We start from the raw sequence: 26,067 nt of genomic DNA, 5'->3' as shown, positions 1-26,067 counted from the left end.
TAATAAGCACCATTCAAGCATGGGCCATTGCCAGTTCCCACTGCCGACTGGCGCCTGTGCCGGTGGCATGTAAAAAGCACCATCCAAACGTGATAGATGCCAGTGCTGCTTGACTGGCTCCCATGCTAGTGGCACATAAAAAGCAACCACTACACTCTCTGAGTGGTTGGCATTAGGAAGGGCATCCAGCTGTAGAAGCTTTGCCAGATCAGATTGGAGCCTGATAATAATAATAATAATAATAATGTATATACAAGTTGTAGTTTAATATAATTTTAATTAAGCAAAAACTTAATTACAGTTTGTAATGAAAAAACAAAAAAAACTTTAGAGTAATTATAGTCAAAACAGCCAAGGGACACAACTTCAACAACCAAACATGGAAATAAGTAGTTAGGGGTGTGTTCTTTGGTCAGTATAGACAACTCAAGACAGCTTCCTGTCTTATTAGAACTCTTCAGTGAAGCAATCTTAACAGAATTTATTACGTTTTAGGCAATTAGGATACATACACATTTTTAATAGAAAACTAAATGTTAACTGGGAGAACTTTCCTTGGGTCTCACTCTGCATAAAGAGGTTAACTTGTGAGCTCACTATGTAAGCTCTCTCTCTCCACACACACAAACACACACACACACACACATATATATATATATATATATATATATATATACATACATACATACATACACACACACACACACATACATACATACACACACGTTTTACTGGCCACTTTTCCATGCTTGCAAGGTTCAACGGAATTTATTGAGACAGAAATACTAATGCTCTTCCTGTTGCAAACCTTTACTTGTTTTCAAGCAAGGTAATATTTCCCCCATGGCCAGACAGGATTTCATGGAAGATTGGAAATGAATGGCCCTACTTATATGACAGTGACACTCGTTTACAGCTGTCATGCAGTCAAGATAAGCAGACATAAACGCGCGCACGGGAACACTTTCAGTTTCCGTCTATCGAATCCGCTCTTAAGGATTTGATCGGCCCAAGACCAGAGTAAAAGACGTTTAGCCAAGGTGTCACGCATTGAGATTGAACTGGAAACTATGTATTTGGAAAGCGAACTTCCAAACCACACAACCACGCTTAAACACAAACAAAAGTAAGTCTCAGAGGCTGACATTTATAAATAATATACAAGTGTGTGTGTGTAAATTAATGGATGATCTATAGTCACGTGTTTGAAAGAGGACAATTTTGGTAGAAGAATATCAGTTACAAAAGTACATCATGTACTTTCCCTCACATATATATATATACAAGCAAAATCCCTCTGGCCCTCAATCTATATACTGCTCATTCTGTACAACCCCCACCTCTAAGTGACATTAAGTAATGCCCGTCTAACTTGTTACCACGCTGCAGGCCACATTATAGGCATATTGCATGTTTCTAATCAACATACTGGTTTTATCTACCATTGTCGGGCTGAAAAGCCGTTTTAGATGAAATCCCAAAAGCAAAGAAGCTGTTTTTGGAGATTCCTTGACAAAATTATGGGTTATGTGGTCATTCCGAGGGCCCATGGCAGAAAAGTTAACAGAAATTCTGCTCGTAATTGGAAGTGGTCTCTCGAAGCCCCAGGCCAATGGTAATGAATCGAAAGATTTGAATGAAAGTAATTTTCTTTTTTTTTTCAGAATCGTAATCGTACATCTTTGTTCTCCACTTCCTTTCATATCCTTCGAGGGACTGCTATTCTAGAACTATACACACACACACACACAATATATATATATATATATATATATATATATATATATATATATGAGACATCTCTAGATTTCCTCTAAATCGAAAGTTTTCTCAAAACTCGGGGAGTATTTGCTGAAGCAGCGAACGAATGGCAAGTTCGACCTTCAAGGGCTGGGGCCCCCCTATATCTGTGGCACAAATGTGTTGAGACGATAAAAAGGAGCCCATCCGGTTGAGGTGAGATCATCGTTGCGCTGCAGCCCTTCGGTGGAATTTGATTTCAATCTCTAGATGAAATTTGATCTTGGAACACAACGAGCCAGAATAGAATCAACGGGGTTTGCCAATCCATCGCCCTTATTTTACCAACCCCAGCTGGATTTGAACTCGGAGCGCAGACAAAAGAGACGAATAATACGTCATCTCAATGCTTTAACGTCTCTCCAACATTTATATTTTAAAATTGGTAATTTGTTTGGCAATAAATTAATGTTGCTCTTCCATGCAGCACTAGGCATCTTATATATATATATATATATATATATATATATATATATATATATATAATGTCTATCTGCATAACTGCCTCTCTCTCTCTCTCATATATATATATATACGCGCGCGTATATAAAGTATATATACAAATACGGTATATAAATACATATATGCGTGTTTGAGCGCGCGACACACAAACAACACGCATACATACATATATACAAAATCTACACACACAAACCTGACGGAACGAATTACTCTCCGTGGTCATTTTACGGCTAGAAATGGCAGCCAAATTCCTATAATCAAAATGAAGGTAAGACCGCGAATTAAATGGCGTTGGTGACGCAAAGTGAAACTAATGATGAAATAATAGGAAACACTGAGGTCACCTTTGGTCCTTAAAATCCGCTGAATCAGGGTGGAATCAACAACCACGAGGAACGATGCGGTGTTGTGAGGTTTAATCATGTCTAAATGCCGTATGAATGACGTAATACACCGACAAAAACATGAATAAATACACTGAGTGTGTGTTGTTTAGCCACGACATTGATTGCGATAGGTCTATATTCAACAGCGGTCTAACCGTGACCTTCACGCATTTTGTAATGCTTCTGGTACGACAATATTAAGATTGGATGCAATTTTAGGAAGAATTTTGCTGTTATTTCAAGCAAACAAAGTGACCATGTGGAGGATCCGTTTTGGGGTTGGCCTTCTGTGCACCGAAAAGGGAACACACACACACACACAGCAGACGTCCGTGTAGTAACATCTGGGCTGTTAGTCGATTTGGTAGGTAACAAAGAGAAGGATACTAAATATATACACATACACACGGCAGGAAAGTGTAACGGTAGCGAAAATACGAAAATGAATGGAGACATAATTAAGGTGCCTTTCATTTATATACACACACACACACACACACACACACACACGTGGATTGTATACTAATTAGTAAAATATCTTGGGCCTTTAGGTGGCCCTCGTATTGATCATATATACATGTGTATGTATGCATGTACATATATGTAAACACACACACATAAGTGATAGAATAAAAACATATTGCGGCTGAAATATGGAATTATTTTTTTAAAAATGTATTCGAAAGTAAAGAATACGCACACCCGGTGGTTGGGTTAGGATTAGGGTTAGGGTTAGGGTTATGGTTTTTGGTTAAGGTTGGGATTAGGGTTAGGGTTAAGGTTTTTGGTTAAGGTTGGGATTAGGGTTAAGGTTTTTTGGTGTACGTGTTCTTTACCTCCGCCAAAAATGTAATGCATACAATGGTCATGAGGAAGTTAAAAACGATATATGATATAAAAATGTGTGTATGTGTGAGATCAACGAAGGGAATACATCAGAGACAAACACACATAAATATATATATCAAAAGAATACATTATACAAAACACACACATTTATATGACAAAAGGTGGAGGAGATACATTTTATAAACACATATATATATACATGCGCGTGAATACAGCAGGGGGGGATACATATATATATATATATATATATACACACACACACTTTAACATACACGTGTACATGGTAATCTTACCTTTATGTCTGCCTTCCTGAATGGCATAAGTTAATTCCTTAAACTCAATATCAACAGCTTTCCTCTGTGGAAGTTTAGCAAATCTGCTTTTATTCTGTTTCATCCGAATGGTTTTCTCCGAAGCAGCCACATCAGATTGCTGTTGTTGCGAGATCGGTTTCAATGGCAGGGCCTCTCCGTATAAAGACAGGTTCTGTTGGGGCAATTTAGATTTGCTTGGCACAGTAGCAGCACTGTGAATCATCTGGTTTGGTGGAATATGGACATGAATTGATAGTAGCTCAGCCATTCTGCTGAGCTTACAAACACTTCGGTCTTATTAATTAGAGTTTTGTTTTAATTTCCTGGCCGCCTTTTCTGATAATTAATTCGTTCTGAGGTTAACTCTGACGTTAATTTCACACACACACGCACTTTCTCTCTCTGATAATATATGTAAATATACAGATCTAATATCTTCACAAATATATATATTATATATGTAGGTGTTAGTCTATAAAATACCTTATAAATGTGTTGAGTTATTTGGAGAGAAACACAAGCCAGTTACTCAAGTCAAGTGCTCGACATTGTGAGAATTTCGAGTCTTTGTAGTCTCGGGCGGATTTAGCGAGGTCTCGTAATGGAACAGTTCATTTTCAACAGGGGTGACAACTAGGGTTTTTTTTAATACATATGTGAGATTAAGATTAAGCAATAAGCTGCTTATGGAGAAATGTTTTCTGATTATTTCTGTGTGTGTCCGTGTCCGCGTATGTGTTTAATTTATTAATCTAAAGTCGTGTGTGTTACTCGGAGTATCCCTGTATACACACATACATCTATGTGTGTGTGTGTGTATCACATTTCTTCGAATCGACTATTCGTTAACATATTAAATAATTATATTTATTTCTCATTAGTATAATTATTCTTAAAACTTGGGTCCACTGGAGTGAGTGTATATATGTATTTATATGAGTACCAATCTATATATGCATGTATGCATATATGTATTCGCATAATTATGTTTGTATGTGCAACATATAAAAGTTATTAAAGTGAAATTTAATTCTCGTACATTTTTATGACAAACAATTTTAAGATACGGTTGTTGTCTTCAATTGCGATTTTTTCCCCCTAATTCAATAATCGATAATTGTATACTAACACCCCTTTTCGCTAATGAAAAATGAAATGATCGTCAATATCAACCAATCAGAAGACGTCTTGTTAGTTTACAAAATAAAGCAAGACAGAACGATAGATATACCTGTGTAAGCTACATACATCTGACACGCATCTATCTATCTATCTATCTATCTATGGATTAAATTTTAAATCAGAGGTAGTTGTTATTAAAAAAATCAGTTTAATCCACTTGTAATCCAGGTGATCTTACAAGTATGTGTCTTAATGAGAGAGCCTTCCTCCTAGGGGTCGTGTTGATCCTATTCTAAACTTGGGAGATTATCCCTATTTAGAATAAACTTTTCTGTCCCCTTTTTTTGTTTTGTTTTGTTTTTCTACATATCTCTGCACAGTGTGGTCCCTCCATCTAACCCACCCACCCCATCTCCCATCTCCCTTTCTTTTCAAATACCTTTAATAATCAGGAAATCAACAAGGATTTTTTAAATTGTTTCATGTTGCGATTAGGGATTAAAATATTTCAGTTTGGGGATAATATCTAAATAGGTATTTCTCTATTCTTCCTCTTGTCCCCGTTCTATCTATCCTTGCCTCCCTCTCTCTCTCTCTCTCTCTCTCTCTCTCTCTCTCCTTCTCTCTCTCATCCTTCACTATCTTTCCTCCTCACATCACCTCCCCCCCTGCCATCACCAGCATTGCCACCACCACCTCCTCCTCACCAGCTCTCTAATCTACCAAACAACAAAATTACCAAAGAAGTAATCCAGGAAGGAAGACATTAATGTAATAATTCCTAATTACTTCCTCTATTATGATAATTAATCTATGTTTGCCTTAATCTAATCTTAATTAATGTTTTATGTTTGCTCACTGATATAAATCCAGAGGATGTTGGTTCAAATGGCAGCCTTACTCTTAATTTATGGGATCTGGCATGGCTCTGTAATTCGGTAACTCACTTCACAAACAACCCCTTTTTTAGTTGTGGGCAGGGTCCTATAAGAGGTAGGGTTTGGCCACTACACTGGACTGGGTCTTTGAGAGCAAACAAGAGGATCCATGAATTTCTAATGAGCCTCTCCTTCAAAAGAAAGAAAAAAATCCTCATTGTACGCTTGAATAAGGAGGGGACAGCCTTCCCTACATGCACATACCCTGGGGGTGGCAGAAAGTAGTTTTGTTCCATCTTCTAAAATTTTTCTTGGAGGATTTGGTTGTGGACTCACCTTGAGCAAGAATTTTCCATCATAACCTCAGGTAGATCACAATACTTAGGGAATTAAATTTGGCAAATGAAAAATGGTATCTGTAACGTTGTAAGGCGACAGAAACGTTATTGTTACTGTGCTGGTAGAAATGCTTAACAGCATTTCATTTCTTCATGTCCTGAGTTCAAATTCTGCCAAGATCAACTTTGTCCTTTTATCTTTTCAGGGTCAATAAATTAAGTACCAGTTGAATACTGAGGTTGATGAAATCGAATTATGCTTTCTCCCAAAATTGCTAGCCTTGCACCAAAATTTGAAACCATTATTTGTAACGTTCAGTTTGTTAAAGAGAATTTTCCTGTTCTTGGATGGTAAAATTTTGTAAGACACCCGTATATGTATGTGTCTGTGTTTGTCCCTCCCACCATCACTTGACACCAATGTTGGTGTGTTTACGTCCCTGTAACTTACCAGTTTAGCAAAAGAGTCTGATAGAATAAGTACTAGGCTTACAAAGAATAAGTCCTGGGGTCGATTTGCTCGACTAAAAGTGTGGCAAGGCTGGCCCCTTTGAAATACAGGTACAACAGAAACAGGAAGAAAGAGTGAGAGAAAGTTTTGTGGCGAAAGAGTACAGCAGGGTTCGCCACCACACCCTGCCTCGTGGATCTTTAGGGGTTTTCGCTCAATAAGCACTCACAATGCCCGGTCTGGGAATTGAAATCATGATCCTACGACCGTGACTTCGCTGCCCTAACCACTGGGCCATTGTGCCTCCGCTCGGTATAAATACTAGTTTATCCAAATGTCTTTAGCTTTGATCTGAATACATTGCAGGAATCATAGAATGGTATCTTGTGGACATCAACAAAACAAAAGGTACAATTGTTTGTTCTTAATGAAGACTTTATCTTGCTTTCTATCTTGATAGAATTTTAAAAATGTATTTGTCCCAGGAGAAGGGGCAGGGCTCATAACATTTATCCTGATTCTTCTGGTGAAATTGTTGTGGTTGATGTCCAGTCTGAAAGTGAGTCTTAAATGGCAGACAAAAAAAGAAAAAGAATGAAGAAACGGGAGAAATTATGAAAAAAAAAAAAAACTTGAGTTAAAAGGTCGGAGAATAGAACTCCATAATGAATTAATGATGAGGAAAGTTCCTACAAGGCCATCATCATCATCATCATCATCATCATCATCATCATCATTATCATCATCATCATTATCATCGTCATCATCATCATCATTGTCATCATCACTGTTGTTATCATAATTATCATCATTGTTTTAACCTTTTCTTTTCAGGGGCAGGATTTTCTCAAAATTCAAAACCTTTGTATAAAAAGTCTCTCTCTAGAATTTTTGGGATATTTTTCTTGTTTTTTTTTTTTGTTGTTTTTTTTTAAGGGAAAGATCCGGCAGTTAGCTCTTCTGATTCCTGGACCAATGTAGCAACTGAACCCTTCTCTTACAGGTCCTTACAAAAAGTACTTTTAATACAATGGGAAACCCAAAACCCAAGCCAAACACTGCAGATACGAAAAGTGCACAGAGGTGTGCATGACAGTGCAGCGAAGACACGCAGCCAAAACTGTTGACTGGAATAGAAAACAGAAAATATTGGCATTAAATAATGCAATTATGGTAGATTCAATGTTGCAGTTGCATCTAATATACTTCCTGTTGGCATTTGATGCCCCAAGAGACATCCAGACATAACCAGACATGCTACCCCTTGCCTTTTTTTTTTTTTGTTTCTGTTTCTCTCTCTCTGTGTTTCTGTCTCTGTCTTGCTCTCTCTTTGTCACTCTTACACAGTCTCTCTCTCTCTCTCTCTCTCTCTCTCTCTCTCTCTCTCTCTCTCTTTGCATGGGTATATATGTATATATACATACATACATACATACACACATACATATAAATGTATATATATATGTATATATGTGTATACACACACACACATGTATATATATGTATATATATATATATATATATATATATATATATATATACATGGCCCTTCATGCATGTACATGCATGTGTGTGTTTGTTGAACTAGTGTAGCAAATCTATAGATAATCGACATACACTTATTGTGGTCATGGTGATAATGATGAGGGGGAGGAGGGGGAAGAGGAGGATGACAATGACAGCAACAACGATGATGGAGGTAGTGGTGGTGATGATGATGATACGAACAATGATGATGATGTGACGAGCAGTAAGGCAATGAAAATTCTTTTTTTCTATTGCCATTTCCCTTAGACTGTGGCCATGCTGGGGCATCATCTTCAAGGGTTTCAGTCAAATATACCAACTTGAGCTCTCAGCCTGGGGTTTCAGGTTTTCCGACGTCTATCACTAGAATGGCAGAGTAATGTCCCCTTAGAGGGCACGTGAGTGTGTGTGTGTGTGCATGTGTGTCTATAAGGAAATTGTAAAATTTCCCAAGGGTGCCATCTGCATTAAACACATATAGCAAAGTGCAAGTTGCTTGCTACACTTAGTGTAATTAGCTGAAAATATTTCATTATTGATTGAATTTATAAAGAGAAGGAAAGTCGTTAGGCTTAATGAAGTTTACTCTTAACAGGAACATACCACACTGTGTATGGACATCACATTGCCCCAGGTTCAGTCCCACTGCAAGACACCTTGGGCAAGTAAATTCTACTATAAACCTTGGGGGCAACCAAACCTTGGGAGTGAATTTGGTTGATGGAAACATATATATATATATATCTATGTATACACACACACACACACACACACACATACAGATAAGGTAATAATTTATTTTCAAATGCAGAAACGCTGATAGATCAGTGGAGACAAGATAAAATATCCATATAAAGTGGAAAAATTTGTTAGCAACCAGCCATGAGACTCGAACTCACATCTTTTTGATTATTGGTCAAGTGCTTTATATATATGTGTGTGTGTGTGTATATATGTATGTATATATATGTATATATATATATATATATATATGCATATATATATATATAGATAGATAGATAGATAGATAGATAGATAGATAGATAGATAGGAAAAGAGAGAAGGGGAGAGGGAAAGAGAGATCGAGTGACAGATATATGTAAATGCTTATATGGTGGCGGGGGGGGGGGGGGCAAATATTTGAATTGTTACTGACATGTCACAAATACTGCTGTAGTAATATTTTTGCGGGTTTTTTTTTTAGTTTGCTAAATAGCTTAACCGCTTTGACACCGATTAGAGTATTGCTAAAACTCGAATCCTTAATAATACTCAGCTAAGGGGATAAAAGAGACTTTAGTTGACAAAAGGAGATGCCAGTGGATTTAGAGTTAGAGGGAGGCAATGAGAGAGAATATCTGAACGGTGCAGGGAGATCAGTTGTAATAAGTGTAAGAATTTGTCATTATTAACTTCATTCCATTGATGTCATCAAATATGTGACTTTTCTGTCAAATAAATCTTTTAATACATCACATTCTTCTGTATTAAATACAGGGGGACATAGCTCAAGTGACTTTCTATAATCTATCTACTATATAGGGTATTGGATATAGGGAACAGGAAGATGGGGATCAAATACCAGAAGTGATAAAGTTTGAGGTTTAAAATGAATTATGTTAATAACAATGATAATAATAATAATAATAATAATAATAATAATAATAATAATAATCCTTTCTACTATAGGCACAAGGCCTGAAATTTGGGGGTGGGGAAATAGTTGATTAGATTGACCCCAGTTCTTGACTGGTACTTAATTTATCGACCCCAAAAAGGATGAAAGACAAAGCTGACCTTGGTGGAATTTGAACTTTGAACAGAGCAATGAGCGAAATCCTGCAAAGCATTCCGTCCAGCGTGCTAACGATTCTGCCAGCTCGCCACCTTCAATAATAATAATAATCCTTTCTAGTGGAAGCACAAGGCCTCCAATTTGGGGGAAGGTATCAAGTCGATTACATCGAACCCCAGTACGCAACTGGTACTAGTTTTATCGACCCCGAAAGGATGAAAGGCAAAGTTGACCTCGGCAGAATTTGAACTCAGAATGTAACAGCAGACAAAATATCGCTAAGCATTTCACCCGGCTTGCTAACAACTCTACCAGCTCATCACCTTAATAATAATAATAATAATAATAATAATAATAATAATAATAATAATAATAATAATAATAATGATGATAATAATAATAATAATGATAATGATGATGATGATAATAATAATGATGATGATGACAGGTGTATGCTCAGGGCAGGTCCGTTCACTTGCGCCATGCTTGCCACTCTTATCCACGTTTCAACAAAATAGTTTGGAAGCAACACTTCCCACTCCACCTTTATTTTCCTCTTTAAGTGAAACCTGAGAAAGTTTTTGAGGAATTTGCCAAAAAAAGTGCTTCGAATTTTGTTGGAGGGTGTGTAAGGGGTGTCTAGTCAGTACCGTCGACCCTTAATGCTCAACAGGTTCTTTATTTTATTGATTACGCCCTAAAAAAGATGATGATGATGACGACGACGACGATGACAATGATGATGATGATGATGATGATGATGATGATGATGATGATAGTGATGATGTTGACGATGATGATGATGATGATGATGTCCTCAAAGAAATAAGGCCAGATTATCTCATCTGCCGTAGTTGCACACCATACTGTACACTTTATAGCATGCAGTTCTCTTTGGTGCTCTCTGAATTTAAATAATAAACCTCTGATTTTGATAGAACCATTTCCCCACTTGGGTACATTGTGAGGTACAATGTTTTTTGATATTTAATTTCCAGGACCTAGTCTATAAAATCCCTGAAAATAAAAGAAAAAGGTCAAAAATTGAAAGAAATATCAAAGATTGTGACCCCTCAGCGACTTTTGAGACACCCTATATAATGTTTGTAGCCACTTCAAAATGGCTGTTCTGTTTGAATGGATGTTACTGTGAATTTTTAATCTTGAGAGGACTTTTTTTCTTGGGGTTAAAGATACAACCAGCTAGAAGAAATGTCCTCTCAGGGTTAAAAAATTGCAGCAACGTCCATTCAAATGACACAGCCATGTAAAAGTGGTGACAAACATTAGTTGCCAGGACAGTTACAGCATTCATCTCTTACAGAGATTTAATAATTGTCCTCTTTGCTTTTATATATATATATATATATATATATATATATACACTTTATTAATAAAGCTGCAAAAACATCACAAAAACTGTTACTCAGAGTTTCATGTTCCCGTTCCAAAACTGTCCTTCAAACAGGAACGTGAAACTCTGAGTAACAGTTTTTGTGATGTCTTTGTAGCTTTATTAATAAAGCATATTACTCTACCTCTGATGTGTGTGTGTGTGTGTGTGTGATGAGTTTTTTTGTTTTTGACTAGGAAATTTACTCACCAGGATTCAGTCAGCCTGAAGTTATAGTAGAAGACACATACCCAAGGTGCCACACCAGAGTGGGATTGAACCTGGGACTATGTGGTTGGGAAGCAAACTTCTTGCCACACAGCCATTCCTATATAACTATGTAAATGTAATCATATACCTATGGAACTATATGTGCTTATATAACTATATCACTATAGAACTGTGAAATTATATACAACGATGTGAGTATATAACTATTTTAAAATCTCTGAGCGAGAAATATATTGTAACAGTACCATGAATACAACGTGGTAGTTGTATGCAGGACAATGTTACTACTTTTTAGCCTCAAGAAAACATCTTTTCCAGCTGTCTGCTGACACATGATCTGTGTCCATATACTGTGAGCAAAGAAGTCCGCTGCTCCCTTTCTAGCCATAGCAATACCTGAAGAGCAATGGTTTCTGGGTAATTTCCCTTCCTCGGTACAGCTGTACTCGTCCCAGATGTGACAACACATGTTCTATGTAACTTATCAAGCTTACAGCTTCCGACATTGTACAAGAGTGTGCTGGATGGTTTCATCGTCCAGCCTGCATCTTGGACATGTCAGTGGCACTGACATTCCGTGCCTAGATAACTTATTGCGAACAGGTAAAGCGTTCCTGTAGCACTGCCAGGTCAGGGATTTTTGGTAATTGTCCAAGTACCCTGGCCTGAAAGTCTTTTTAAACAGGTTGGCAAGTTGGTTCTCATCAAACCCCAGAGCCCCTCCTAGGATGTCATCATTTTTAGCCTCTACCAGCCCTCGACAGAACACCGAGGTGGTATTCCTGCTACCGGCCTTACCTGTCTTGTAGATCAGCGAGACTGCCTGTCGGCACTCCTTCTGCAATAAAATCAGATTCCATCTTTTTATGAAACCGGGTTTAAATCTCTCCATACAGGCCAGTCGTGGGAAGAATTCCTCTGCCAGCAGACTCCAGACCTTATCACCTTCCAGGTGGCACCAGGGATGTCTCAGCCTCTACGCATGTCTCCGCATCATTAGCCAAGGCATTCCCAACCTGCCCTTTAGCGGTTCCTGGCAGCAAACGGAACACCTTACAAGTGGCTTTCCTCCCTTCCACAAAAAAGACCACCACCACATGGCAATTGGTCTTGGTCAATAATTTGTTTACAACCCCATGACTTAGCAGTTTGGCAAGAAGAGAACAACAAAACAAGAACCAAGCTTTAAAATAATAAAAATACTTCGGTGAATTCATTTAACTAAACCTTTCAGAGTGCTGCCCCAGCATGGCCACATTCTAATGAAGGGAACAAGTAAATGCTAGAAGATAAGCAAAGACATCAAAAGGAACAGCAAACTTGTGAAAGGAAAATGTTTAAAAGACTAAAACGAAACCTGACAAAAAAACAAAAAAACCTGAGAAAAACAACAAAAAAAACCTGAGAAACACAAAAAAAAACTGAGAAAAAAAACAAAAAAACTGAGAAAAACAAAAAAAACTAACAAAACTGAGAGACATTTTGGTAAATAAATTAGGACAGGAAATTCATGTTTTAGCAGATGGGTGAGTGTGGAGGGGACTGGATAGTGGATTGTATGTGTGTGTGTGGAGGGGGATGTGTTTTAATTTGTATTCGAGGCTGTCAATTTTTCTCTTTTTATTTGATTTTAATTTCAGGTTTACTTTCCATTAATACATATATATATATATATTTTTTAATTTACTTCACTTAAATTTTTTCTTTCTTCATGGTACATATACATATGTGTATGTGTGTGTACATACTCACGCACACACATACATCTAGCTATTTATCATCATTATCATCATCATTATTTAATGTCCATCTTCCATGGATAGGACGGTTGACAGGAGCCAGCCAGGTAGAAAATCTACCCAAGGCTACTGTTTCTGTTTTGGCAGAGATTTTATGGCTGGATGCCCTTCCTAACACCAACCTTACCTCGTCCCCTGTCTGCTCATCCACAACGATATATCATTGGTGGTGGCCACAGGTCTTTGGCTCCTGGAAACAGAAGCTAGTTCTGGTAACATGGTGGATGGAGGGGTGGAAGGGAAGCAGTGAGGAAAGAGTTTGGCACTACATTATTCTCAGTTCTATGGAATCGGTTTACAGACCATTTCACTGTATTTCCTCAATAGTTCTGATAAATATATATATATATATATATATATATATATATATATATATCATCTGTCTATATATATATATATATACATGTATGTATATATATACATAGATACATATGTCTGTGCTTGTGTGTGTGTCTGTGTCTGTGTGTATGCATACATGCACTCACATAAACCTTTTATCTTTCATTCATTTCCCCACCCTGGGGCATCACCTTGAAAGTATAAACTCAAACAAATTAACACCAGCACTTTATATCTAAAGGCTGGTCCTTGTTCCAACAGTCTCTTCTTGCTGGACTGCTACGTTATAGGGATGTAAGGAAACCAACACCGGTTCTCAAGTGGCAGTGGGGGACAAAAACAGACACAAAGATAGTTACGCCTAGATATATACATGATGGGCTTCTTTTAGTTTCCATCTAGTAAATTCACTCTCAAGGCTTTGATTGGGATGGGGTTATAGCATAAGACACCCGTCCAAGGTGCCATGCTGTGGATCTGATCCTAGAATCATGTAGTTGGGAAGAAAACTTCTTAGCAAACGGCTACACCTGTGCCTACATATATATATATATATATATATATATATATATATATATATATATATATATATATATATATACATACACACATACATACATACATACATACATACATACATATATACATACACACATACATACACACACACACACACACACACACACACACACACACACACACACACACACACACACACACACACACACACACATATATATATATATATAAACAAATATGAGCTGACAGAAATATCTTGAAGTGTTCAGTGGTGTGTATTTGAACAACATAAACAAATGCAGGTGTTGAAAGTATTTCCACTTCCAGAGAGGGTAGAACAATCACTTGGTGGCAATTGGTACCAACTTTAAATAAGAAGGGAAGTTTGAGTCATAAGAATGTAGCATTGATGCATTTCCAGGAAGGTCACCTCTAAATTAAATAATTATTACCTGTTCTAGTGCCACCTAGAAAATACCTGTGCTGGCACCATTTGAAAAGCACTGGTGCTGATGCCACATATAAAGCTCTTGCACTGGGCCCCGTATGAAAAGCATCAGAGTACATTCTGTAAAGTGGTTGGCATTAGGAAAGGTATCCTGCTGTCAGGGTCGGTCCTAGGGTTGCTGGTGCCCCGGGCAAGCTGAACTTTCCTTGTCTTTGTCACATCCTTCTTGGCACCCCCTACCACATGGTGCCCCAGGCGACTGCCTGAGTTGCTGGTACCTTGAGCTGACGCTACCTGCTGTAGAAACCATGCCAAAACAGACAATTGGAGCCTGGTGCAGCTCTCCAGCCATGCCAGCTCCTGTCAAAGCATCGAACTTATACTAGCTTGGAAAATGAAAGTTTGGATGGTGATGATGATGATGATGATGATGATGATGATGACGATGACAACGACAACAACGACGACAGTGATGAAATTTACTTGAATAACTAAATGAAATACTGGTACCTGTACTTTAATATGAATGACACCACATTGTGCAAGGTACTGTGACACACACAGCTACCCCTAACACTAGTCTGGTGACCACAAGAATTTGAAGTTCATGTTTGTAAATTTCTGCTGATTTTAAGAGGCTGTGGAGCATCAGTCAGCATTGTACCTGTCTCCAATGATACTGCTTTACAATTAAATAAGATGTTTTGGTGGGTAGCAAAAATATTTAATTAAAAAGAAAAATATTGAACTTTCAGAAAGTAGAAAACTGCTATAAAAGTGACTCAATGTAACGATTAGCTGTTGGTCCAGGACACAAAAAATGAACAAAGTATGACTGACTGATTGCTTTCCTTTGTGTATATTTATGAAACAACCAGATTGTTCTTTACGAGTAGGTTCAAATGTAAGCTGGAAATTCCAGAGATGGGTCAAACAATGAAAAGTGGATTTTTATAAATTGTGGTTTTGTTCACAGAGGAAATGTCTAATATGTAACACAAGGTGTTGGTGTGTGAATGTGAGTGTGCTTCTAAATACACACACACACACACATACACACACACACATACATGTCTTCTCTGTCAATGATAGATTGACAGAGAAAAGAGAAACAAACTAGATTGACAAAAAGGCAGAAGGGAAGACATGGAGAGAGAGAGAGAGAGAGAGAGAGAGAGAGAGAGAGAGAGAGAGAGAGAGAGAGAGAGAGAGAGTAAATGAGAAGGAGTGAGAGAGATGACAGGTTGATATCAACAAGTGATGAAATACTAAATTACTAAACAACAACAATAACTAAAATAGAATCTAAATATCAAAACAGAGAGTAAACATTTTCTACAAGTGACACCAAGCTACAACATTCTAGCGGCTCTCATAGTGACAATTATCTCTGGTTGGGTGGAAGAGTTCAACACACACAGCAACTTGTTGGCTGAAAAAATATACAGACAAGAATGGAGGTGATGTAATACCATTTACAACCAAACAGACTCCCTTTACATCCAAGCCATTTTGCACTTAAATACTGGTGCAGGAGTGGCTGAGTGGTAAGAAGCTTGCTTCCCAACCACATGGTCCCGGATTCAGTCTCACTGTGTGGCACCTTTGGCAAGTGTCTTCTACTATAGCCTCGGGCTGACCAAAGCCTTGTAACTGGATTTGGTAGACAGAAAACTGAAAGAAGCCCATTGTATACATATATTTATTCTCTCGCTGCTTATTTCCTCGTGTTCCTCTCTGTTGAAGAGCACAGGCTCAAAATGTAAAAGACTTTCTCACCTTCCTGAGCATCAGACTAATACACCTGTCTTTGTCTTTTGTTTTTCTGTAAATGTCAAATGTCAACTATATGTATATATATATATATATATATATACATACATACATACATACATTATATATATATATATATATATATATATATATATATATATATATATATATATATATATATATATATATATATATATATATATGTATGTATATGTATATATGTATGTATGTATTTGTGTGTCTGTGTTTGTCCCCCCACCATCGCTTGACAACAGATGCTGGTGTGTTTACGTGCCCATAATGCAGCAGTTCGGCAAAAGAGATTGATGGAATAAGTACTAGGCTTACAAAGAATAAGTCTTGGGGTTGATTTGCTCGACTAAAAGGTGGTGTTCCAGCATGGCCGCAGTCAAATGACTGAAACTAGTAAAAGAATAAAAGAATGTGTTTTTCCAAGTAAATTACAACTACATTATCCAGTTTAGTGGCTACAGTAATAAATTATGTAAATTAGCTGAGCACACTGGCTAAGCTGTAATATCATTTGACCAAGCTTACTGTATTATGATGTAGTCAAGTAGGTCAATCCATATCGGTTCATGTGACCACCATGTTTGTCAACATTGTCTTCTGTAGACCCTTCAAACGTTTATAGCCTGTATGAGACCCTCAGTGTGGTCACACAACCAACTAGAAATAGGAGTTAAATTTTTCTTGAATTATATTCTTCTCTCTCTCTCACACACAAACACACACATACACAACAAACATTCACACACAACATGTGTGTGTGTAAGTGTTTGTATGCTGTAACGGAAAACTTAATGTTGCATGAATTCAGTTTTTATTAATTTCTATAATATTTTGTAAGCGAACCCATTCTATTGTGATACTAGGTCCACCACCAACACCACCACCAGTACCACCACCACCACCACCACCACCACCACCACCGTGAACACAACAGGATGTTTATAGCATATTAAGTACAATGTTTTCAGAACATTTCATTGAAGTATACAATACTCTTAGTTCTGAGTTCAGTCCTATTTTGTGACACCTTGGGAAAGTGTCTTCCTCTGTAGCCTTGGGCCGATCAAAGTCTTGCAAGTGGATTTTGTAGATGGAAACTGAAAGAAGCCTGTCATATATCTATATATCTATATCTATATCTATATCTATCTATCTAAATATATATATATATATATATATATATATATAAAGTGTAGTATATTGCCACTTAAGTGTGGCTGACCCCTAGGGGTGGATGTTACTGTTGCTTTTAGCCCCAGGGGCTAAAAGCAACAGTAACATCCACCCCTAGGGGTCAGCCACACTTAAGTGGCAATATACTACACTTTATCGTGCAGTTACTGTTAATACTTCATTTAGAGAATTAACATTGCTTATATATATATATATATATATATATATATATATATATATATATGTATGTATGTATTTGTATCTTTGTGTCTGTGTTTGCGTTATTCTCCTCTCACCGCTTGACAAAGGTGTTGGTGTGTTTACATCCCCATAACTTAACGGTTCAGCAAAAGAGAATGATAGAACACCAGGCTAAAAAAAAAACGAAAGACGTTCTGCAGACAACTCATTTGATTAAAAATTGTTCAAGGCATTGCCCCAGCTTGTCTGTAGTCTATTGACTGAAGCAAAAAAAAAAAAAAAAGATTAAAAGACTTGTATATAAACATTCTCACACACACATATATATACACATGATGATGATAATGATGATGATGTTGGTGATCGTTTTTTATGGACCTCTTCCTTGCATGTATGGCCAAATGGGGTTCGGTGAGGGTTTTTTTTTCTTATGGCCATCTGCCTTTCATGTCGCCAATTGTGACTTCTTTCCAAGCGAGGAAATGGCTGGATACGTTTTCACCAGAAATGAAGAACACCTCCTGCCTGATAGTGACACACGCTTTGTTCTAATGTGTTACACAGACAAAAGGATACACACCCACACACACAGCCAGACAACATCACTCAGTCAAAAACTGGAGTCAATTTAGACTTATGTCCTTTTGTCCATATTTCTGGCCTTGCCCTCTTTTCAGGGACTATTGGTGTATATCTTCTGGCTCTTTGTGCTCTGAGTTCAAATCCTGTTGAGGTCAACTTTGCCTTTCATTATTCCGGGTCAATGAATATAGTACATGTAAAGTACTGGGACTGATAGTATTTACTAATGCCACTCCTTGAAACTGCTTGTCTTGTATCAAAACCTGAAACATTACTATTATTACCTCTGCCTTAGCGAAGGCAGAGGTATTCTTTTCAGTTGTGTTTGTTTGTTTGTTTGTCCATGGACAAGATATCTCAAGAACCACTGGAGGGATGTTTGGCCTCATGACTGGCATGAACTGATTAAATTTTGGGATCGATCCGGTACCGGACAAGGAGTCTGGATTATTTTTCCTGTTTGTTTGCTTAATTTTTGAGAGTGGTCGGGTTCATTTTTAGTATTCTCGTTTGTGAGAGCAATCGAGTTTATTTCAGATATTCTCATTTTAAAAATCATCCCTGGTTAATCATTGAGAGGATGTTGGTGTTGCCTTGGCAGAGGTTTGCACTCTCTAACTGTTCTTGTTATAATAATAATAATAATAATAATAATAATAATAATTATTATTATTATTATTATTATTATCATTATTATTATTATTATCATTATTATTATTATTAGAGGCGGCGAGCTGGCAGAAATGTTAGCACGCCGGGCAGAATGCTTAGCTGTATTTTGTTGGTCTCTACATTCTGAGTTCAAATTCCACCAATTCTACGATAAATACACACACGAGCAATGTTATGAATATTTTTAAAAATACGACTACCTTCAGAACGGAATATAAAGATAGTTAATACATATCCCAATATCGTATTATTGGGGGTTTTTTTAAGCTTTCGCTTTGATTTTTAGCAAGCGGTATCTTTACCCTTCTTTTCTTCATATATATATATATATATATATATACATATATATATATACATATACATATATATATAAATATATCATTTATATTATAATTTGATTGAACACCACACATCCATTTCCAAGTGTATATATATATATATATATATATATATATATATATATATATATATATATATATATATAGGTTATGAGAGGTTATGGTGTCAATTACACTGTGTACAAACTCTATGCTTGGAATGACCAATTTTAAATACTATTGGAATTACAAGATACAGGAATCTTAAATGTATACCATTCTGCCTAGATAATGGAACTACAGATGCAATATCCCTGCATATCTCACGTCTATTTTCATTCCTCCACTTCACTCTGTATTCTATATCTTATCTAGAATAACTATTGCTTAACCATTTTCTCACACCGTCTCCGATGAAGGGATATATAAAATATCCCGGAAACAGCTGTAAGACTTTCTCTTTATAAATGTTCTGAAATCTTTCACAACCTTGGATTTTTAAATCATTCTGAAAATTTTATATATATATACATACATGCATACACATACACACACATATATATATGAAAGAAGGGTGAAGAGAGAGAGTGAGAAAGATCATGTTGTGTGGTACTTCCAACTGAAAAATGATGGCATGCAGTGGAAAAAATGATGTGATGCTGTGAAGTTTATGCCTTTCTTAATTTTATCTCCAGACACTAAATCTTAGCTGAAACCAAAGCTAGTTCCTGTAACATGGTGGATGGAGGGGTGGAAGGGAAGCAGTGAGGAAAGAGTTTGGCACTACATTATTCCCAGCTCTATGGAATCGGTTTACAGACCACTTCACTGTATTTCCTCGATAGTTCTGATATATATATATATATATATATATATATATATATATATATATATATCACATGGTTTATCTATGTCAAACAGAAAACCAACAACAACAACAATAATAAAGAATTGACACACTAAATAATGAAAAAAGAGGAAAAATAAATGTATAAATAAACACATAAATGTGTGATAAAAAAGATAACAAAAACCTAGAAACTAGTAAACTAAGTGGTTTGGTCTAAATTTCTGCCTAGGGTGTTAAAAACCAGGACATCAGGATTGGATTGCGTCTACATTCATGCAGCCATAGATGTGTGTGTGTGTGTGTGTGTGTGTGTGTATATATATATATATATATATATATATACATACATATATACATTTATACACACACACACACACACACACACACACACACACACATATAGCCTCCAGACTACTTTGGAATCTCTTGCAACTCTTCTGGACAGTCTCCTTGTTTAAGTTGGGTGAATGTTGCCATAATCCTTGCCTTCAGGACTCTGCACCCTGCCACACAAGCAGGAGAACCCAGTCATGGCTGTCAGACAATTTCTGTGACCACATAACATCTGGTCACCTCACACCCTTCAGATTTCAACCCCTTCATTATTTTGTGTGGGGCACACACACACACACACACACATATGATAGAAGTAAATAGACACTCCATAAAATATAGTTTTATGCTTGTTCTAACCTGTAAAGGTTTATATTTTTTATTAATTGATATTTTTATGTTTCAGGTTCTATATATGGGACTGTTTAATCATGCCATGTACAAAAGAAGCCTTGGACCTGTCTGAATTTCAAAGAGGCCGTATTGTCGGTCATTCGGAAGGTGGACATAGTCAGTGTAAAATCGCAGAATATCTTGAAAGCCATGTAAAGCTATTTTGTATAACGTGTAATTTCTATTTTTAATATGGTCAGCTAGGATTTCAGAACGATTTGGTTGCAGTTTCTAACAGTTACAGGAACCTGGTTGGGATCCTCTTATATGGGGGGAGGGTTGATAAAATAAAGTACCAGTTATATACTGAGGTCAGTATATTCCACTATAAATACCCCACTCAGCTGGTCTCTTTAATTTCATTATATTCACTTGGTTGGACAGTGGAAAATTGCAACAGAGTTAGATTCGTGATCTACACACACACGTACATATATTCTTACATACACACACATGTGTTCTCTTCCTTACTGTCTGTCTGTCTCTCTCTCTCTATCCCTCCCTCCCCTACTCACTGTGTATCTTGCTATTTATTTTCATTGCCTCTTTTGATGTCAAGGTAACTTGGTTGTGATAGGGACAGTGCATGTGTGTGTGTGTATGTGTGTGTGCGTGTGTGCGTGTGTGTGTGTGTGTGTGTGTGAATGTGTGCTTGTGTGTGAATGTGTGCTTGTCTGTGTGTATGTGACTATATATGTGTGTGTATATGTGTATGCCTTTGTACACGTGTGTGTGTATGTGTGTACATGTGTGTGAAGGTGTGTGTATCTGAGTGTTTGTGTGCATGTGTGTGCATATTTGTGCACGCGTGTGTGTATGTGCATGTGCACGTGTGTGTGTGTGGGGGGCATGGATGCGTGTGTTTGAAAGGCTTGTTATGAATTAGAAGTGATTGTCAATTCAAGAACTCAAGACAGGATTAGCCGTGGAGAATAATTATTAAAAATATTACATTACACAGAAATGATTCATCACAAATGTCCAGATGTTTCTGTCTGCACGTGCTTTTCAATAATGTGTTTAATAGAATACATAGTTCAAAATACAAGGGTCTGTTTGAAAAAGGGTTTTCTGAGGAGATTATAAATGGCAGAGAGAATACTGTGAAACAGAGAAGGATGGTACAAGCAGAATGAAGAATCCAGTTAGATAAGGAAATATAGATAAATGTATATAAAAGGGGACCGAGTCAGCAATGTGATAAAATAGGGAGTTGAAGGTAGATAACAATGTTATCTTTATGTGGGCATTCTGGAGCACAGCCCTGGAGGATTTTAGTTGAAAAGTCAGGCCAAATTGGATAAGCCATCTTATTGGTGGTGTCTTGCCCTAAGTCACATCCAGTTCAACAGCTTTGTGATAAAAGGGATTCCAACCATGGCTATCCCATCAGTTTTCCTCTTTTTTTTTTTTTTAATCACATACTGTGCATTTCGGACAATGGTTCTTTTATTTTATATCTTATACTTGTTTCATTGGACTGCAGTCATGCTGGAGCATGACTGCAGTCCAATGATATACATATATATATATATATATATATATATATATATATAATACAAATGATATATATATTTAAATTTAATAATAAGGGTAGAAATTGATATTAATCAATTAAAACCAGTGGTCTAGCATATTTAAAAAAAATCTGAAGATTAAAATTATATTACATACAAAATTAAGAGGAATGACCAGCAAAAGTGGACTCCTATATGCTAGAAATAGATGCCAAATCCCCTAACCACGAAGAGAACATACTAACCCCATCATCATTATCACCATCATTTGTGTCTGTTTGTTTTCAATTTGGTTATTTTTTCTTTTCTGTGCTAAAGATAGGTCTGTATGTTGGACACACAATCTGAGTCATTTTAGTGAAAAGAACTGGGTATGGATCAGTGTGTGTTTGTGTGTGTGTGTTTGTGTGTGTGTGTAATATTTCACCTTGGGCTGTGTTGGGTGAGGGTAGGAGAGGCACCCTGCAAATTAAAGCAATTTTTATGAAATAAAAATTAAAACATGACGAAAATACTTGGTATTTATGTTGGGAAACTTGCTGACAGATGCCTGGCTTGTCTTGCAGTTGTTGCTGTTGTTGTTGTTGAATTAATATTACTAAAATATTATTACTTCCTCTCGCCGCCTACCTTTGTCAACAGCATCTGCACCTGTCACCCCCACAGCTACCATGACAACAATGACAACAATGACAACCACCACCACCACCACCACCACCACCACCACGATGACCATCATGACAATGACTACGACTATGACAATGACCATCTCCACCACCATGACCACCACAACCACTACTACTACAACACATCGTTACCACCACCACCACAGCCACCACCATCACCACCACCACCACCACCACTGCAAGCACCACACTCACCACAACAACAACAACAACAACGACAGAGACATGATCCCCACCACCATCATTCACATCTACCCCTATCACTACCTCCTACAAATACCATCACCATTGCTACGTCCACCACCAACCCCCATACCCTACCCGTCACCTTCACCAGGGTACATGGAACACCCTCTACTTTCTAATCATTGCTTTCTGCACAGATGTTGCTTCAGCTGTTGTTGTTGTTGTTGTTTCTGCTGTTGTCCACCATTTTCTTTATATTCCTGTCTGCTTTCAGCTTCTCTGATTGGAAAACCTAGAAACGGTTCTTATTGTTGTGTGGCACCTTGGGCAAGTGTCTTCTACTATAGCCTTGGGCTGACCAAAGCCTTGTGAGTGGATTTGATAGAAGGAAACTGAAAGAAGCCCGTTGTCATCATCATCATCATCATCATCATTTAACGTCCGCTTTCCATGCTGGCATAGGTTGGACGGTTTGACTGGGGACTGGTGAACCAGATGGCTGCACCAGGCCACAATCTGATCTGGCAGAGTTTCTACAGCTGGATGCCCTTCCTAGCACCAACCTACTCCAAGAGTGTAGTGGGTGCTTTTACGTGCCACCGGCACGAGGGCCAGTAAGGCGGTACTGGCAACATCCACGCTCAAATGGTGTTTTTTACGTGCCACCTGCACAGGAGCCAGTCCAGTGGCACTGGCAACGCCCTCGCTCAAATGTTGTTTTTCATGTACCACTGGCACAAGTGCCAGTAAGGCGACACTGGTAATGATCACGCTCAAATGATGCCTTTTACGTGCTGCCAGCACAGGGGCCAGTCAGCGGCCCTAGCAACAATCAAGCTCGGATAGTGCTTTTAGCAACGATCACACTATATATATATATATATATATATATATATATATATATATATATATGTGTGTGTGTGTGTGTGTGTGTGTGTATATTTATTATATTTATGTGTTTGTGTTTCTGTATTTGTCCCCTTTGCGGTTCAGCAAAGGAGACCGATAGAATAAGTACTAGTGCTACAAAGAATAAATCCTGGGGTCGATTTCTTTGATTAAAACCCTTTAAGGTGGTGCTCCAACATGGCCGCTGTCGAATGACTGAAACAAGTAAAAAAATGAAAGAAGATAACAAATAGGCTTTCTACAATAAAGCACAATTATAATTACTTAAGGGTCACAGCTCTGGAATGATTACGTATCCTACAGATTCCCAGGACCTGTATGTCCATAAAGGCCAAACTTGACCTCATAATTTCATGTCACTTCTATACTCACCACTGGCTCACAGTATAACATAAAAATGACAACAAACCTCACCTTGTCATAGCATGCACATTTGTATGCCCTACCCAGGGTGAAAGAAACCACATCATTCTATGCACTGATAGGGATCCTTCTGGCTGTTCTATAAGAATACAAAAGCACTTTCATTTTTTGAGGGGCAGACGTATCTCATGTCACCTTTCTTTTTGCTTTCGTCTCATGAATTGCTCAGGCGGGGAGGTACTATCTTTTGTAACAAACCACTCCCATGTCTTATAATTTCCCTGAACCCATGACTAGCCATTCATTTTGGTTTGCTACACACCCAGGTGTCAAATTTTAAATGTCTAAATTACAAATGTGTGTCTGTGTAGGAATAACTGATATTTTCTTTCACCATTTCTCTTTTTTTTTTTTTTGTTTTCTGTTTTCAGAAAATTTACTGCCCATAAAAGACACATTTGTTGCAAGCAACTCCAATATTACTACTACTACTACTACTAATAATAATAATAATACTGCTGCTGCTGCTACTACTACCATTACTACTACAACTACCACTGCCATGGTCGCTACTGCTGCTGCTGCTGCTACTACTACTACTACTACTACTATTACTACTACTGGTTTCAAATTTAAGTGCAAGGCCAGCAAGCTCAGGGTGAGTGGTAAGTTGACTGCATCAACCCCAATGCACAACTGGTACTTATTTTATTAACCCTGAAAGGAAAAAGACAAAGTCGACGTTGGTGGAATTTGAACTCAGAACATTAAAGCCAGATGAAATGCAAATAAGCATTTTGCGCAGCATGCTAACGATTCTGCCAACTCGCTGCCTTAATAACAACAACAATAATACTAATAATGGTTTCTAATTTTGCCACAAGGGCAGCAATTTTGGGGGAGGGGGATGAGTCGATTACATCGACCCCAGTGCACAACTGGTACTTAATTTATTGACTCCAATAGGATGAAAGGCAATGTCGACCTCAGCAGAATTTGAACTCAGAACACAAAGATAGACAAAATACTACTAAGCATTTTACCTGTTGTGCTAGCATTTCTGCCATCTCCACCACCTTGCCATCAATAATAACAATGATAATAATAATAATAATGATAATGATAATAATAATAATAATGATAATGATAATAATAATAATAAATGTATATGGATATAAAAACACATTTTTCCAGTTGTTGACAGATTAGAGAGTTGAGTTGAGATATTGATAGGGACTAATCCACTTGAAAGGGATTAGAGATAAAAATTAAGAGATTATTTTGGGGCCTTTAACTTGTCTTCTCTTCCTTGTTTTTTTTTCTGCCCTGATCCCTCCTGTATGATAGTTTTTTGCGGATTAGAAATTCCTCAAGAGAGGGTAGAGGATTAAAACATCAAATTTAGTTAAATAATATACGCGTACACAT

General features: G+C 37.4%; 1 protein-coding gene and 1 long non-coding RNA gene across 5 annotated transcripts in view; one reads left to right on the top strand and one right to left on the bottom strand.

The window, feature by feature from the left end:
* The window catches only part of LOC106881225 (ATP-binding cassette sub-family G member 4), an 88,402-nt gene that overhangs the window by 50,173 nt on the left and 12,162 nt on the right, over positions 1-26,067 (bottom strand). For 2 of the 3 annotated variants that reach the window (XR_016237694.1, XM_014931528.3), the window contains exon 1: positions 3,791-4,380. The exons of the other annotated variant lie outside the window; for it this stretch is intronic. Coding sequence is in view for 1 of the 2 variants with exons in the window: in XM_014931528.3 (XP_014787014.1) it covers positions 3,791-4,079 (289 nt within the window). In the remaining variant the exon portion in view is untranslated. Of the gene's footprint in view, positions 1-3,790; positions 4,381-26,067 lie in introns of those variants that run through there. 3 annotated transcript variants of the gene reach the window in all.
* LOC128250369 (uncharacterized) lies at positions 954-25,224 on the top strand. Of its 2 annotated transcripts, XR_016237696.1 has the most exons (3): positions 954-1,126; positions 20,992-21,130; positions 25,071-25,224. It is a non-coding gene; the product is annotated as an uncharacterized LOC128250369 (long non-coding RNA). The 2 variants fall into 2 exon arrangements; XR_016237695.1 differs by lacking the exon at positions 25,071-25,224 and having other exon boundaries at positions 20,992-21,307.

This window comes from Octopus bimaculoides, chromosome 20, assembly GCF_046866305.1.
Source record: "Octopus bimaculoides isolate indiv1 chromosome 20, ASM4686630v1, whole genome shotgun sequence".
NCBI lineage: Eukaryota > Metazoa > Mollusca > Cephalopoda > Octopoda > Octopodidae > Octopus > Octopus bimaculoides.
This window is presented reverse-complemented; position numbering and strand designations above follow the sequence as displayed.